We start from the raw sequence: 14,489 nt of genomic DNA, 5'->3' as shown, positions 1-14,489 counted from the left end.
CCATCTTTATAGACAGTTCCACAGTTGCCTGCTGTATCTGTTTCATTACTATATCTTTGACAAACTTCACTTCTAAGGCTGCAATTAACCTCTCCTCTGTGTCACAGCCGTCATCCCTCTGACAGACTCCGAGCACAAGCTTTTAGCCCTGCACTTTGCGGTGGACCCGGGCAGAGACTGGGAGTGGGGGAGGGACGACAACGACAATGCCAAACTGGCCAAGTAAGATCCTTCAATCCCTTCCATCTATCTGGCCTCTGCCTTCCCAGGGGCTTAAGGGCTCTGCTGGCTGGCTCACTCTGTCACCCAGTGCTTAAAGAGGGGAAGCTCTGTTCATCCTATCCCCCACATAAGGGATTTCGCTGAACAAATTTCGCTGGTTATCAGAATTCCAGTAGAGGGACAGGGGAACGCGAGTCACCATGCATAGTTAAAGTCCATACAATTCTGGAAAAAGCAGCATTCAGTCATCTGAAAGATTGCCACATATTTATGTAACCCAGTGGAAATACTGAATTTCTCAAGGATGAAATGACTTTCAGTCTTTCATTTGACAATATAGACAAAGACCTCATCAGAATGTACAAAAATTTAAAGCAAACATTAATGCTGAAATGAAAGCAGTGAAATAACTACGTAGTTCATCATTTCCTATAGTGTTTCCATACCAAGAGCTTTATAAGCTTATTTATTGTATATCTTGTGATTGTTTGATTTACAGTTCTTACTTAGAACTGGGCTATAATTTGAACTAATTGTTCTTTAGGCATTTAAGAGGCTAATGAATTTACTGCAACTACTGTGTAATTTATACATGTCTTAATTCAATTTTGTAGGTTTGTCTGAGTTGCATAATTTGCCTTGAAGCTCCCTTGTCCATTCAGAAAACATTCAACATTCATCAGTGTTGAGTCATGTGTGATGAGTGAAAGTGTGATAATTTTCACTCCCCTTTCTCTTTTTTTTGTTTTAGTCTTATCCTCTCACTGGAAGCAAAGCTAAACCTCCTACACAGTTATATGAATGTAACATGGATTCGAATACCATCAGAGACACGAGTGCGTAAGGACTTAATCTCTTAAAATCACTGGTCTGCTCCATTTCCATGGTTGATACACAGGGTTACAGAAAGTGTGTTTTGATTCACCTCTCTGTCTGATATTATAGGCTCCACTTGCTCAACCCGAGTCACCCACCGCATCAGCAGGTGAAGATGTGCAGTCTCTGGCCGAATCTATGGACTCGGACCGTGAGTCTGTCTGCAGCAATTCCAACCTCAACAATGGCAAGAGTAGCAAAGAGAAAGACAAAGACAAGCAGCACAAGGAGAAAGACAAAGCTCGTGCTGACTCAGTAGCCAACAAGCTGGGCAGCTTCAGCAAGACTCTAGGCATCAAGCTGAAGAAGAACATGGGTGGCCTGGGTGGTCTGGTACATGGCAAAATCAGCAGGTCCACCATAACGAATGGCCGTGCTGTGGAGAGCAGTGAACAGAAGCCAAAGAAGAAGGACTCCAAAACACGCAAAGGGAGCAAAGAGGAGTCGGGCCAATCTACCAGCACGTCATCCTCTGAGAAAGCAACCAGCCCATCTCCTACTGACAGAGTTTCAGGTAACTCCTCTGGAGAAAGGCAGGCCAGTTCAGGCAAAAACCCAGATGAGCGGACTCTGGACAACTGGAAGTACAGCACAGATGTCAAGCTGAGCCTGAACATCCTTCGTGCAGCCATGCAGGGCGAGCGTAAGTTCATCTTTGCCGGTCTATTGCTGACCAGCCACCGGCATCAATTCCATGAAGAGATGATCAGCTACTACTTGAGCAGTGCACAGGAGCGCTTCAGCACTGAACAGGAACAAAAGAGGAAGGCTGAGGCTGAGAAAAAGCCCCAGACCAACGGCGCCCTCAAGAAGCCTGAACAGGAGAGCACATTTCAGAGAGAGCGCTCGGACAGCTCTCCTCCCGAGAGTTGCTCACCTGTTCTGCATCCCAGCCATATCCATACACTAAAGGGCCAGGGGAGGAATAGCCCTACCCTTGCTGCTTCCCCAATTCCCATCCCTAATGCCAACCCAACTTCAGTCCCATGCTCGTCCATGTCACCCATCCCCTTCTCCTCCCCCAGTCAAGGTGCTAAGAGACAGGAACCTATCCCTGTGTCTGCCCACTATAGCCATACGCCACCTATCCAGAGGCACAGCGTTATCCACCTGAGAGATAGCAACCCGCAGTCCTCCAGCTACCAGGATGAGCCCTATAAAATTCCAGTGGGGACACTGAAGACCTGTGCCACGTATCCGCAACAGAACCGCTCACTGTCCTCTCAGAGCTATAGCCCAGCACGCATGTCTGGGATTCGCGCCGTCCATGGCGGAGATTCTATGCCATACAGCATGGCCGGTGAGCACAAATCCCACACCTACACCAATGGCTTTAATGCAAGCCATATCCGGGACAGTCTGGAGTTTGCTGACGAGGAGCTAACGCCCCACTCATGGCTCAACCATGACAAATCCAAGCTCCGCAGTGGAACCTGCCCCATGTACTGCTTTCAGCAGAAGCGCTGCAAGAGGGAGAACTGCTCCTTTTATGGCAGGCCAGAGACAGAGAACTACTGCTCCTACTGCTACAGAGAGGAGCTAAAACGCAGGGAAAGGGAGGGCAAAGGACACCGGCCTGGATAGCCTCGCTCATACACACACATGCAGTTCAACACTGATGTGTGTGTGCGATTAAAAGACAGCAGTGACATCACCACCCTCTGCACTATGCGAGTAATAGACAAATACTGGCATACTGTTTTCTAATCTATTTAAGAATGATCTCCTTGTAATCTTGTTACTTTTCTCTCAATAGCAAATTGACACTGCAGTTTACAGCTTTGGCCAGAGATTGTGCTGTCATTTTATTTGTCAGTTTGTCTTTTGTCCAAATTCACATTCTTTTACTTGTTCTAGAGTAAAAGCTCATGTCTGTGCATTTTGCTCAGTCTGTAATATAAAATTTCTAGTACTAGCTGAAAGAGATGTAAAAGCATATGTCAGTCTCCTCTGAGCTCTCCAAAAGCTACTGGGTAACTCATTTGAATGCAATACTTCAATCAATATCTCAATAGCAAGTAACATCTTTCTGCTTTGGAAATAATTCAAATGGGAGGAACAACCACTGATAAACATGGAAGTTTTTAAAAAGCAATAAGTTTGGTAATGAGTGCAGTCCCTCCCCTTTTTATCTATGCATTCTTAATGTCAGCCATAGTGTATTGTCTTTGTGCAGAAATGAGTGTGATTTTATCTGCCTGGATGTAAGAAGATTGTACTGAAATTTCATTTGTGGCAAATCAAAGTGTGCTGCATGCTATGTAACATGCTTTTGATTGTGCAGCACATGACTGGACCTTGTGTACATCGGTTTGCATTCCATTTAAACTCTCCTCGGTACCATCAGATGCAGTACAGTGCCATTTATTCCTATCTGTGTTTTGCAATATATCACATTCTTGGTAGCAAATGGCTTCTGTAAAATAAACTACTACTACTCGTGACAAATTTATACAATGCAAGAGTAACAATATAATGGAATACAAACCTTTATACACCTTTATAGTGTAGTGAACTAAAAGTGAAAGCAAATGGAACTCTGTGATGTTTGTCAATGTTGGTTCCACCCTGGTGTTTTGTAGGTATAGTGCCTGTTGCTCATCATTTGTTCTGTAACCCACAAGCACACACATGCCAGTCTATCAGCAGACCCACCTGCATTTGCCCTAAAAAAATCTGTGCCAAAAACATTCTCCTATATTTGAAATTCTCAGGTATTATGTTAAATGTGTATATTACTATAATCCCCAAATTGAATCACTAAATTCAAAATTGAACATCACTTTTAGCATATTATAACAAAGTTGGATTTAAAATAACAATTAACAAGTAGGAGTGGCTTGTGACCATAGGTTTTGGTGGGGCAGGACAACATTAATAACAACATAGCCTCAAACAAAATTAAATCACACTTGACTACAAGCTACTATCTAGTGATATTTTTTTTTTTTTGGATTAACCCCATAATGGGCAAACGAGAGTCAACAAGACGTGAATGAACTTGAACAAACTAAGTATGGTTATGATGGTTTCTGTTTGCTGATAATTGCTCTCCAAAGACACATTAACAACTTAGCTAGATATGTAGATAGCTAGATTAAACTTGCTAATCAAATCATTTCTAATCAGGGAAAGGACTGAAAACTATGGACTAAAAGATGGCAGTGTTCATTTTGAAAACTTATGTTTAAATTAATTTTTTTTAAAGAAATTCAGCTCAGTTTGATACAGCAGGTGTAGTTCCTGTTGCCATTGTCACAGTGTGAGACAAACACAGAAGGAGTAATATCATTAACTGTCCTGTCTGCTGCTCCTCCCCCACTCATAAACAATGTATTCATAGAGTAAGCATGGGGCAGAGTGATTGCTGCCCCAATGGGTGTCAGTTTGCGCTTGTTGTAGTTACCTTTTTTGACCACTATGTGCAATAATAACTCTTTGGAGCTAAATGGGGCACTGAGCACACTGCTCAAAGATTGCAACACATCTAGAAAGGTGAGCAAATTAATGGAACATGAGCCTATATCTGTCAAAAGCATCATTTTTTAAATTGTTGGTCACTCAAAAGAGGTCATTATTATTGCAAGATTAACATCCGTTGCAAAAGATATATTTGACTTGGCTCTGCCCCACCTGCCTCTATGGATGAGCCGCCACCGTTAACAAGACATAATTAACAGCAGCAATGGTGTTATGTATGTTATACATTATGGCAGATAGCCACATCATAGCAGGCGTCTTGTAACTCTAAAACTTGCTTTGTGTACTAGGACGGCCTTGATTCCTCTGCCATTCAAAGCACCAGAAGGCCTGACCGTATCATTATTGCTAACCCCTGTGTGACCATGGGTAAAGCTAAGTCTTCTCTTAGTGCTTCTCTTCTTCAGGCGAGTGACGAATGTGAGAGCATTACTCACTGCTTTGTGGTGTGTGTTGTAATATTGAATAACCCTGCACAGTCTAACGCTCAGTGTGTCTGTCTCTCCTGGATCGTGTGTTCTGCCCACTGAGTTTTCTTGCTCCTTCCTTCTTAGTGCCCTCCGCTTCCTAATTTCTGTGTGACAGAATCATGGACTTTCACTGTCTTAGAATTGTAAAATATGATTTTATATTCATTTGACAGTTTTACATTAAATTATTAATTTGCACATTAGGTACTGATGTAAATAGTAGGAGGAAACAGGAAAAGAACAAAACAAGATTAGTTTGTTGTTAACACTGTTGTCTGTGCCTTCTCTTTGTTATATGAAAGTATGGCAGAGTGTGTGGGTGTTTATGTGTATGTTTTTCTGTGTGTATGTGCGTGTCATTATCCTCAGTGTCCTGTAATTTGAGCTATGACAAGCTGTGGTTTCAGTCAATATAAGAGCCAAGATTAGACTGTCTGCTTGCTCACATAATTGATCACATGGAGTGAAAATAGACCGTAGACAGCAGTATACACCCAATGCATTTTGACCCATAATCCTGCAGTATTTCAGTTCAAGCCTGACAGCTACAGATAGAAAATTACACTCAGCAGCTGTCTTACAGGTCACCTGTCTCACAACTGCCCTGTGGCTCAGCAGCTGACAATAAACTCTTTTCTCCATGTCACGTTGTGCACATAAACCCACATTCCATACATGCATATGGAAAACATGGATGGATTGGAATTTAAGACCCGAAGCTAAATTATACCGTATAGTATAGTATCTTTGTTCTGAAATGCACCCTTGCTTTTGCATGAGGGCCTTCATTTGGAAACTCGGGTTTTATTACTTGTTTCGCATGCTAATATGCTAACTCAGAATTTAGTAGAAGAACCAGAATAACAGGAGCTTAATGCACTCACATTACCAAACACAAAAGTTTGTTTGCGTGCAAAGATATTTAGTGTCTTTAAATAACATTGTGTTTTACCATGTTTAAAAAAACAGTACACACATAAGTATGCACAGACAGAAACATCAGTCATTGTCTGTGGTTTCATGGCATGCTGCTATTATACTCTGTAAGGCAGCAGTCCAATGTTTTAACAGCATTTTATCTCATGGTTCAAGAGAGACAGCGAATTACTCAATCATCATTATCATAATCGGCTTAACACTGAGCGACCTCACCATCACCTCTTACTCATTAAGGGTTTTGTAAGGGCTTTAAGTGGTCTGTCTTATCCATACAACCACTAATATAGACACAACACAGGTTTCCATAGCAGGGAAGACACTTATGATATAATGCATTACTGATAGTGGGAGGCTACCTTGAGTATGTGCTTGATAGAGTGCTTATGACATGTTAGCACAAAAGACTTGATTGTACATACCCACTATTTGAAACGAACAGATAATGTGTTCTAAACTAATACAAATACAGATATGAATAGGTGGCGCGCTATATTCGCATCTGGTTGTGACTAGCGCTGTGCATCCTGTGGGACACAACAAAAAAATTGCGCAAGAGGGAGTTTTTATTTTCATGTTGATAAGGGGTCAGATATGAAACTTGTGGGCATGATCAAGCAGTGAGATATGAAGCTTTCAGGACAAAGAAAGACTACATTCACTAACATGAAGTATGCATTTACAGCAATGTATTTACAGTGTTCATTCATTCATCCTTAGTAACTGCCTGATCAAGGTCATAATGTTTTAAAATTGGCTGCTGGTTTGTTTATATTTTGGGAACCCAACAAAATTTGGTAGAAAATATCATGGACAGGAACAAACATAAAGAAAAACTGCACAAGTGGGATTTAAAAAAAAAAATTACCCAAAAAAAAAAGAAGTAAACAAAACTCCTTCTGGGGTAGGTGTCACCTACTTCGGGTTTAAATCTGACTACAGATACAGTTACAAAAGTTTTGTACACTAACCAGATACAGATAATGGCATTGCATTACACACCTAATATATACTGTACTTACAAAGACTAGATATTTTCAAGTTAGTGCTAACGCATTAGCTAGTTTTTTTAATGTTAGAATTGTGACCCTTATGGAAAATTCCCAATAGTATACTTAGTGGACATTTTCATGTGGAATCCAATGCCAAATTGACACATTTGAAGATTCAATTAGTGCCATATTTTGAACTCACATTCCATTTGGAGTTTCATGGGCTACCCATTAGAATGTGGTTCATGCTGGATTTTTTAATGGGTTACCATTTGCGATGTGAATCTCACATGCCTTTTTAAGTTCAGGTTTCAATTGGTGTTTATGGGAATTTCATAGCATCCTAAAGGTATTATGGAAATTTTATGATGGTGCGCTTCATGTGACATTTTGGTTTTAGGTAATTTTCAAAGTTGTGGGAATGGGAGTATCATTAATTTTCATGGCACCTCATACTTCCCACCTCATGTGGATCCTATAAGTTTACATGGAGTTCCCATGGTGACCCATTGATTGCAGTGGGAATTTTCCTAATGGGAATGTACAGTACAGCAGTGACAACAAGTCGTCAGCAATACAGAGTCACCTTTAATAGTGCAGATTGAAATTTTTAAAACATGCTTGTAAGCCTGTAATAAAATCTGGAGTATAATTAAAGAGACATTAGCAAAACTGCATTTCGAAAATTTTATGGCTCAGAAATTGCCTTTATTCACAACTTAAGAAGAGCTACTCAGCTCTGTTCTATTTCCTTAAAATAACCCCTGAAGCATATGTAGTTTTAACAGTTGGGGTGGGGCCAGTGTTTTCACTGCAATTACAGTTTGCCTTGCATGTAGCAGAGGCTCTAGAGTTCATATGGAGCTTTCCTCCAAACATCTGCCTGCTATATGCTTTGGCTCATGGCAATAGCAGTGCAAATTTTGTTTGACATTAGCCCAGGACTAAGTTCATACAAAATGTGAATTGAATGTGAATGAAAGAAAATCAGGGAAGGATAAGGTCATCATTTGCATGTCATAAGACCTTTTGTGTTCATGAGAGTGTGTTTGTCTGCTTGGGTACAGTAGCTTGTGTTATATGAGTGAGTATGTCTCTAGTGCATTGTTAGAGAAAGAGACAGAGAGTGGGAGACAGTCTGGGGGAGGCATGCTACCATGTGTGCATAGTGTGAACGTTACTGCAGGATCTCGTGACTGGGCTGTGGCTTTAATGAGCTGTGCTGGTTTGTGCACTGCACAGATTGAGCTCCATTGTACACAACTCATACCACACTGAGCTGGGTCAGGGGGATTGAGTCAGGTCACGCTTTCCACTACAAAAAACAAAAGTCTCTGTTCAGTGAGGGACTGGTGCTTTTATGACACACTGTTTTCACACAGGCTTAATTTAAAGCTTGTTTATGGGTAAGAGACATGTCAGATTACAAATATGTAAAAGTTGACTCAACACAACTTAAGTTGACACTCTAAGTTGAAAAGAACATCTAACTTTTGAATCAGCATTGTTGGTTAAACTGTGAGAGATCAAATGAGATCTGCAAAAACAGGCTGTGTGTGTGAACCTGCTGACACTGAAGAGGCCACGTGGAAGATGAGAGAGGAGCCACAGTGGAAACAGCTAAACACTTTCTGCTGGTGTGTGTGTGTGTGTGTGTGTTTGGCGGGGGGGTGTTTGTGTGTGAGGGAAAGAGGAAGGATGGAGGGAGGGAGTTTTCATGCATACCCTCCCTTTGTATTTTTCATAATTTATGGTAGACAGAGACACTAGCAGCAGACACAACATACATAACACACAGTTAATAGGAATGACAATGAAGCACAGTGCGAGATCTCTGTTGCCACTTGTACAGGAATAATTTCCCTATGAGTGCTTATCAAAAACACTAATTATCATCTTTGCTTTCATGTCAGTTGCAGGCACATCTGTCTCTGCTCTCACGTAACAAGACAAAAAGAGGAATTTAAATACCTCTGATAAATATTGATGCTTATCTGGCGCCCAGCTCTTCTTTAAAGCTTACAGAATGAAACATGAGGCTTTGGTGTAATTTCAAATGGAATTCAGTGCAGCATGTTTCAACATACAGCTTCTTACTTTTGCTTTCTTACTGGGTTTTGGAAAGCTTTTGAAAGTTTGCTGTAAAATTGTGATCTGGTCTTAGAGAAGTTTTGAAAATCAGTTAATTGTAAGATATTTTAAAGTTACTGGTTAATTGTTGGGATGTGGACCTACAGGGTGAGCAAGCAAGCAAAAAGAAAGAAAGAAAAAGAAAGAAAGAAAGAAAGAAATGGAATGAGAAATGTTAATGAGGCTTTTTGATTTTGATAAAGACTTCTTTCTTGCTCTCTTGTCATTTCCAGTATAAGTGACAGCGTGTGTGTGTGTGTGTGTGTGCCAATGCCAGCCGGTGTCGCCCCCACACAGATAGAGAGAAAGAGAGAGAGAGGAAGCCCAGAGAGGTCACACTACAGCAACACCCACTGCAGGACGCCCACACACAGTCTGAACTCAAAGTCTGTCTGCCTGGTTGCCTCTCAGAGCTCTGGGCACCACCATCCTACCACCACCCACTCTACCTCTCTCTATTGCTCTCTCTCACTCTCTCACACACAAATACATACACACACACATGCACCACCACACATTCAGACTGCCCACTCTTTCCTCTTTATTTCATCTCACAGGCTATAAATTCAGCAGTACTGACATAGGCCTCTCTTAGCCATGACACCAGATATGCCTGACACCCTTAAAAGGTAAAAGAAACATTTATATATCTATTTGTAATTCATCTTGTGCTAACTAACTGCAATTCATCAGTTCATACCATATAACAGGCAGTGGTACAATATAAAGGATTAAAGCAGGAAAATCGTCCTTATCTCCTTACCCTAAAAACATGCACACACATACATACACCCCTCCACCCACTTAGTCGTGCTCAGTAGAGGAACACTGTGTTCTCTTGGTTTGTAAAACTGTCCTCACATGGCCCCTCCCGGTGCTGTGTACTCATTCACTGTGGAGGAGAGATTGTAGAGCGTGAGAGTTCACAGTTTGGGTTCTGATATAATCAACAGTCTGCTGTTTTTTGCTGCAATTTTACAGCCTATGAAGCACAAGATCAAACAATACTATTAATAAGGGAGTATTTTATTTTACAGCAGAGTAACTACCTAGTACTTATTAGTATGGGTGTATTACTTTATGAAGTAATATATATTACTTTATAAAGTAATTGATATGAAGTAACAGTGAATTCAGAAAAACACAGACTGTTCTAAATAAGTATTGCATTGTGCAACAAAGTACTGCAGTACAAACCATGTAGTTTTCTCAAGTTACTAAGTATGAATTAGTTGTAATTACCACACACTTAGCTATTAAATCCTAGATACTTCATGTAAATTTGAGGAGTATGGAATTGTCCCTAGTAACATTTTTAGAAATATACAAACTGTCAATTTAATCAGCTGCAGAATGGGTTTTATGAAAGGGGAATATGAAAGGGGCAAGGCATAACACTCAACAGGGCGGCTATAAAATGTAAGTCCAACCCATTGATAAAAAAAAGCCAATAGCATTGTTAGTAAAGAATAACAAGAAAAAAAGCCAGGCCTATAAAATTCATCATAATAGACACGTGTTTTTTTTTTTGCTCCATGCCAAAGCAGCAGCCAAACTTCATAACAAACCTGTCGAGTCAATATGATGAGGCTAATACAGAGAAGATACAGTTTACTGCGAATAATAGATGCATGGATATGTCCATTAGAGTAGCCAAGATAGCCACCAAGTGAACAGATCGAGTGCGAGAGTGAGAAAAAGCAGGACAATGCAAGGTGAGGTAACTGTCTAACCAACTTATCATTATGGGAATTCTTTGTTGTGTATGCATCATAGATTGAATGGCAGTGGTAGTTCATCTATATATCAGCAAATTCAACAAATGTTCATTTTCATCAAGACCTCATTCACAACTCTATACATTTTAAATTCACCTGAAATACTAATTACCTCTTTTGAGTGACCAATGATTTTAAAATGTTGCTATTAGCCAGATATATATGCTGATGATCCACTGATTGCTCACCTTTCTAGAAGCTGAAGAATTGTAGGGCAGCATGCTCACTGCCCCATTTAGCTCCATAAATTAAGCCGAGTGGTCAAAAATGGGAACTGCAATAAACACTAATATAGCCCCTTTGGGGCAGACATCACGTTGCCCCATGCTCACTGTATGAACAGTTTCAGTGTTCAGTGGAGAAGGAAGCAGCACTAGCCAAATTGGGATAGTTTAAAAATATTTAGAGGCTGGCTGCCAAAATCTTGCATTACAGCAAATAACAGGAATTAATTTGAATAAATCTTTAATAAGTCTAAGTGCAGACTTGTATGTCTAATACAGCTCAAAACAACCTCTAGACTGTATGTAGTTGACTCTCAACTGCCTATTATGGGGTTTCTTTAAAAATTTACTACATATCACCTATAGCATAAGTCTAGTGTGATAGCCTCTCGACTTAATTTTGTTTGAGGCTATTATTAGGGGGCCAAGCACAAAGGTGCATAGGCACCCTATTGTTATTCTACCTTTTCTTATTATAATTCTTCTGCATCTTCTTCTTCTGACTAGGTTGTCCATGGCAGCCCATAGAACCATCTGGTAAAAAGTTGTGAAATTTGGCATACTGATTGGGGAGGGTCTAAGGAACATTCTGACCAAATTTGGGCCAAGTGCTGCCAACGCTCTAGCACCACCATCGGGTCAAATTTGGGCCTAATTTGGAAGTATGTTTATGTTCATAACTTTTGAACCATGTATCCAAAATTTGAAAGGCATCCCTGGATTCCCTGGGTCGAGACGAGTTCAATGCATTCTATGACATTAGTTTCTGCCTAATTAGATTTTTCAGTACTCTCCCTACAAATTTTGTCTAATTATCACCAAATTTGGCACATGTCATCTTCAGAGTAAGCCTCTCAAAAATTATCAAAAGAATTTTGATACTCCAAATGGTTTGCACATGATGGGCCAGAGAATCTGACAGTGAAGCCACTAAACAGGATTTGAGGCTGTATGTCAGCAACGACTTTGCACACTGACACAAAATTTGGTAAGCGTGGTCAGGACCATGACCTGAGGCTATAAAACAAATTTTGTAACAACGCCACCTACTGGTCGAAAGTTACACAACATGCTAAAAATGCTTCCGTCTAAGTGCCATTTTTGCTACTCCTCTTCCAAATTTTGTTCAATCTTCACCACATTTGGCTCACTTGGGTACATTCAGGACATGGTCACATTCAGGTGACCATGTCCTGAATGTACCCAAGAAGTTTTGTGACTGCGTCACCTTGTGGTCAAGAACTGTAACAACTTTCAGGATGATAGGCTGTATTTCGGTAAACATTTGCATATTGTCATGAGACCTGATCTTCCACACCGTGCCCTAATGTACCCAAAAAGTTTAATGACTATGCCACAATTTTTGACACAATTCCATAATTTTCCTAATTTAATTTTAAGAACTTCTACATTCTACATTCCTAGTTCTACATTCCTATGATTCCCTAAGGTAAGCTGAAGTGAATAGCAGCTGAATTTCAAGAGTACTTCCTGTTTGCCAATTTGAAATTCATTGAAACCTGTTTCATGTCTTACAAAAGTTATCAAATGATTTTATACAGTTTTCCATATTTTATATACTTGAATCCCTTCTCCTAAAGTTGTGGCTCTTTTTTACTGTGATTGCTTAGGCAATGACTGTGGCACGTCTGTGAATGTGCGGCTCACCGAGTCTGGGTGCTTGGCCCCTGAAAATGCTGCTTGCAGCTTTAATTGTTATTACTGTTGTCCTGCCCTATCAAAATCTAGGGTCACAAGGTATTGCTGTTGAATGGTGAAATGGTCATAACATCCCATCACAAAGATATTGTACAGTCATTTGCCCTTCCAAAGTTAAAAATATAAGCAAGTAAAATAAAGAACTCAAACCTATGAATAGACCAGGGTAAAGTATGTTTTAATCAGGATTTAAAAACAACTATAAAATATGAATTGTATTCATAATATTTTGCCCTAAAACTTTGGAACACTACTACAGAGTTTAGGGGCAAGAAAAAAAAAAAAGAAAAGAAAAACATCCTCCTCCAGGTGAGCTCCACAAGATCTTCAAGACTAACAGCACATCTGCCTCAGCTGAGCAAAATGCTTAGGGTGGACTATACTGCTTTAGGAGTTCAGTAAGATACTCCAGAGGTAAACTAAAAAACAAGATTGTTTAATAAATGCAAAAAAAAGGCACTCATTGTAGATTATCATGAGTGCTGCAACACTCCGTATAAATCTATGCTGGAAATTAGCTCTAATAAAATGTTTTAAAAAATGAGTTGCAAATGAGGTACTCTAAAACACACCATGGCTGTTGCTGCAATTCACTTTTGTTTCAAAAATTTCCATCCTAATTTCATTATAAATAGAAATAGCTGTTGATCTCAAGCCATTATCTTGTCCATTGAACACCTTATCTAGGGCAATGGGACCCCATCATATCATAATTATTCTCAAGTTTGCGGTACATTGTCGGTTGCAGGCTGGCAGCATATAGTTTCTCAGAGAGAAGGGGGCGAAGAAGCAGAGGCTTCCAGTGTACTCATCATAATAACAGTGTCAGAGGCGGAAAGACAGTAAAAGAAATTCACAAGCTGTCATGTGAGCTGGGTTATCCTGCCACACACAGCCCCTGCTTTCTAATTAGACGTAAGAGTGGGGAATATATTAACTGTTATAGGATAAACACAGAAACACACACACATATGCACATGATCCCCCCCCGTCCCGTCCCCACACACACACACACTTCTCCCATCACACACGCCCAGCTCTCTGGCATGACCGTGGCATGGACAGACAGAGAGACAGGAGGTGGGCAGACTGAGCAGGGAACACACCAACCTTCTCTCTGAATATTTTTAGCACATTCTTCCTTCCTGTTCATCTCCAAAGTGATGGAGACTAACAGAACAAGGATGAAACAGTTGGTGGGTGGTTGTGTGTGTACTCAATACCATTTTTCTTATATAACCAAGATATAGGCCATTACTGAGATGGCTGCTTTATCCCATGGTTTGCACATAATAGACATTATTAGACTTCACAGAGGGGAACTGTGCATATGAACACATGATGTTACATCCCATACATGTGAATCACAGCAAAAGTATTGCATTGACAGGTCACTGAGTTATGTACAGATTGCCTTGCTATATGCAGTTCAGTAAAGGCTTTATTAAGAAAACACATTTCGCATCACTTACAGTAAATATATGCATGGGTGCAGACACAGGAACAAGATGTACTTCCTGTACACATGCAACCCCAGACAGCAGGGCACAGTCTTTCCCACAATTGACATCACTAGACGTGTTCTTTTTTTTTTCCGCTTTCGTTGATGCCCTGATGAACAACAACTGCATTTGTTGGCTGTTGTAGGAACACCTAAGAGTT

General features: G+C 40.4%; 1 protein-coding gene across 3 annotated transcripts in view; it reads left to right on the top strand.

The window, feature by feature from the left end:
* The window catches only part of otud7a (OTU deubiquitinase 7A), an 83,240-nt gene that overhangs the window by 29,535 nt on the left and 39,216 nt on the right, over window positions 1–14,489 (top strand). For 2 of the 3 annotated variants that reach the window (XR_008302303.1, XR_008302302.1), the window contains exons 10-12: window positions 108–222; window positions 974–1,058; window positions 1,168–10,821. Coding sequence is in view for 1 of the 3 variants with exons in the window: in XM_026919384.3 (XP_026775185.1) it covers window positions 108–222; window positions 974–1,058; window positions 1,168–2,682 (1,715 nt within the window). In the remaining 2 variants the exon portion in view is untranslated. Of the gene's footprint in view, window positions 1–107; window positions 223–973; window positions 1,059–1,167; window positions 13,502–14,489 lie in introns of those variants that run through there. The other variant, XM_026919384.3, reaches the window with a different exon arrangement.

Source organism: Pangasianodon hypophthalmus, chromosome 9, assembly GCF_027358585.1.
Source record: "Pangasianodon hypophthalmus isolate fPanHyp1 chromosome 9, fPanHyp1.pri, whole genome shotgun sequence".
Classification (NCBI taxonomy): Eukaryota; Metazoa; Chordata; class Actinopteri; order Siluriformes; family Pangasiidae; genus Pangasianodon; species Pangasianodon hypophthalmus.
Note: the sequence above shows the minus strand (reverse complement) of the source record. Positions and strands in the feature narration are given on the sequence as shown.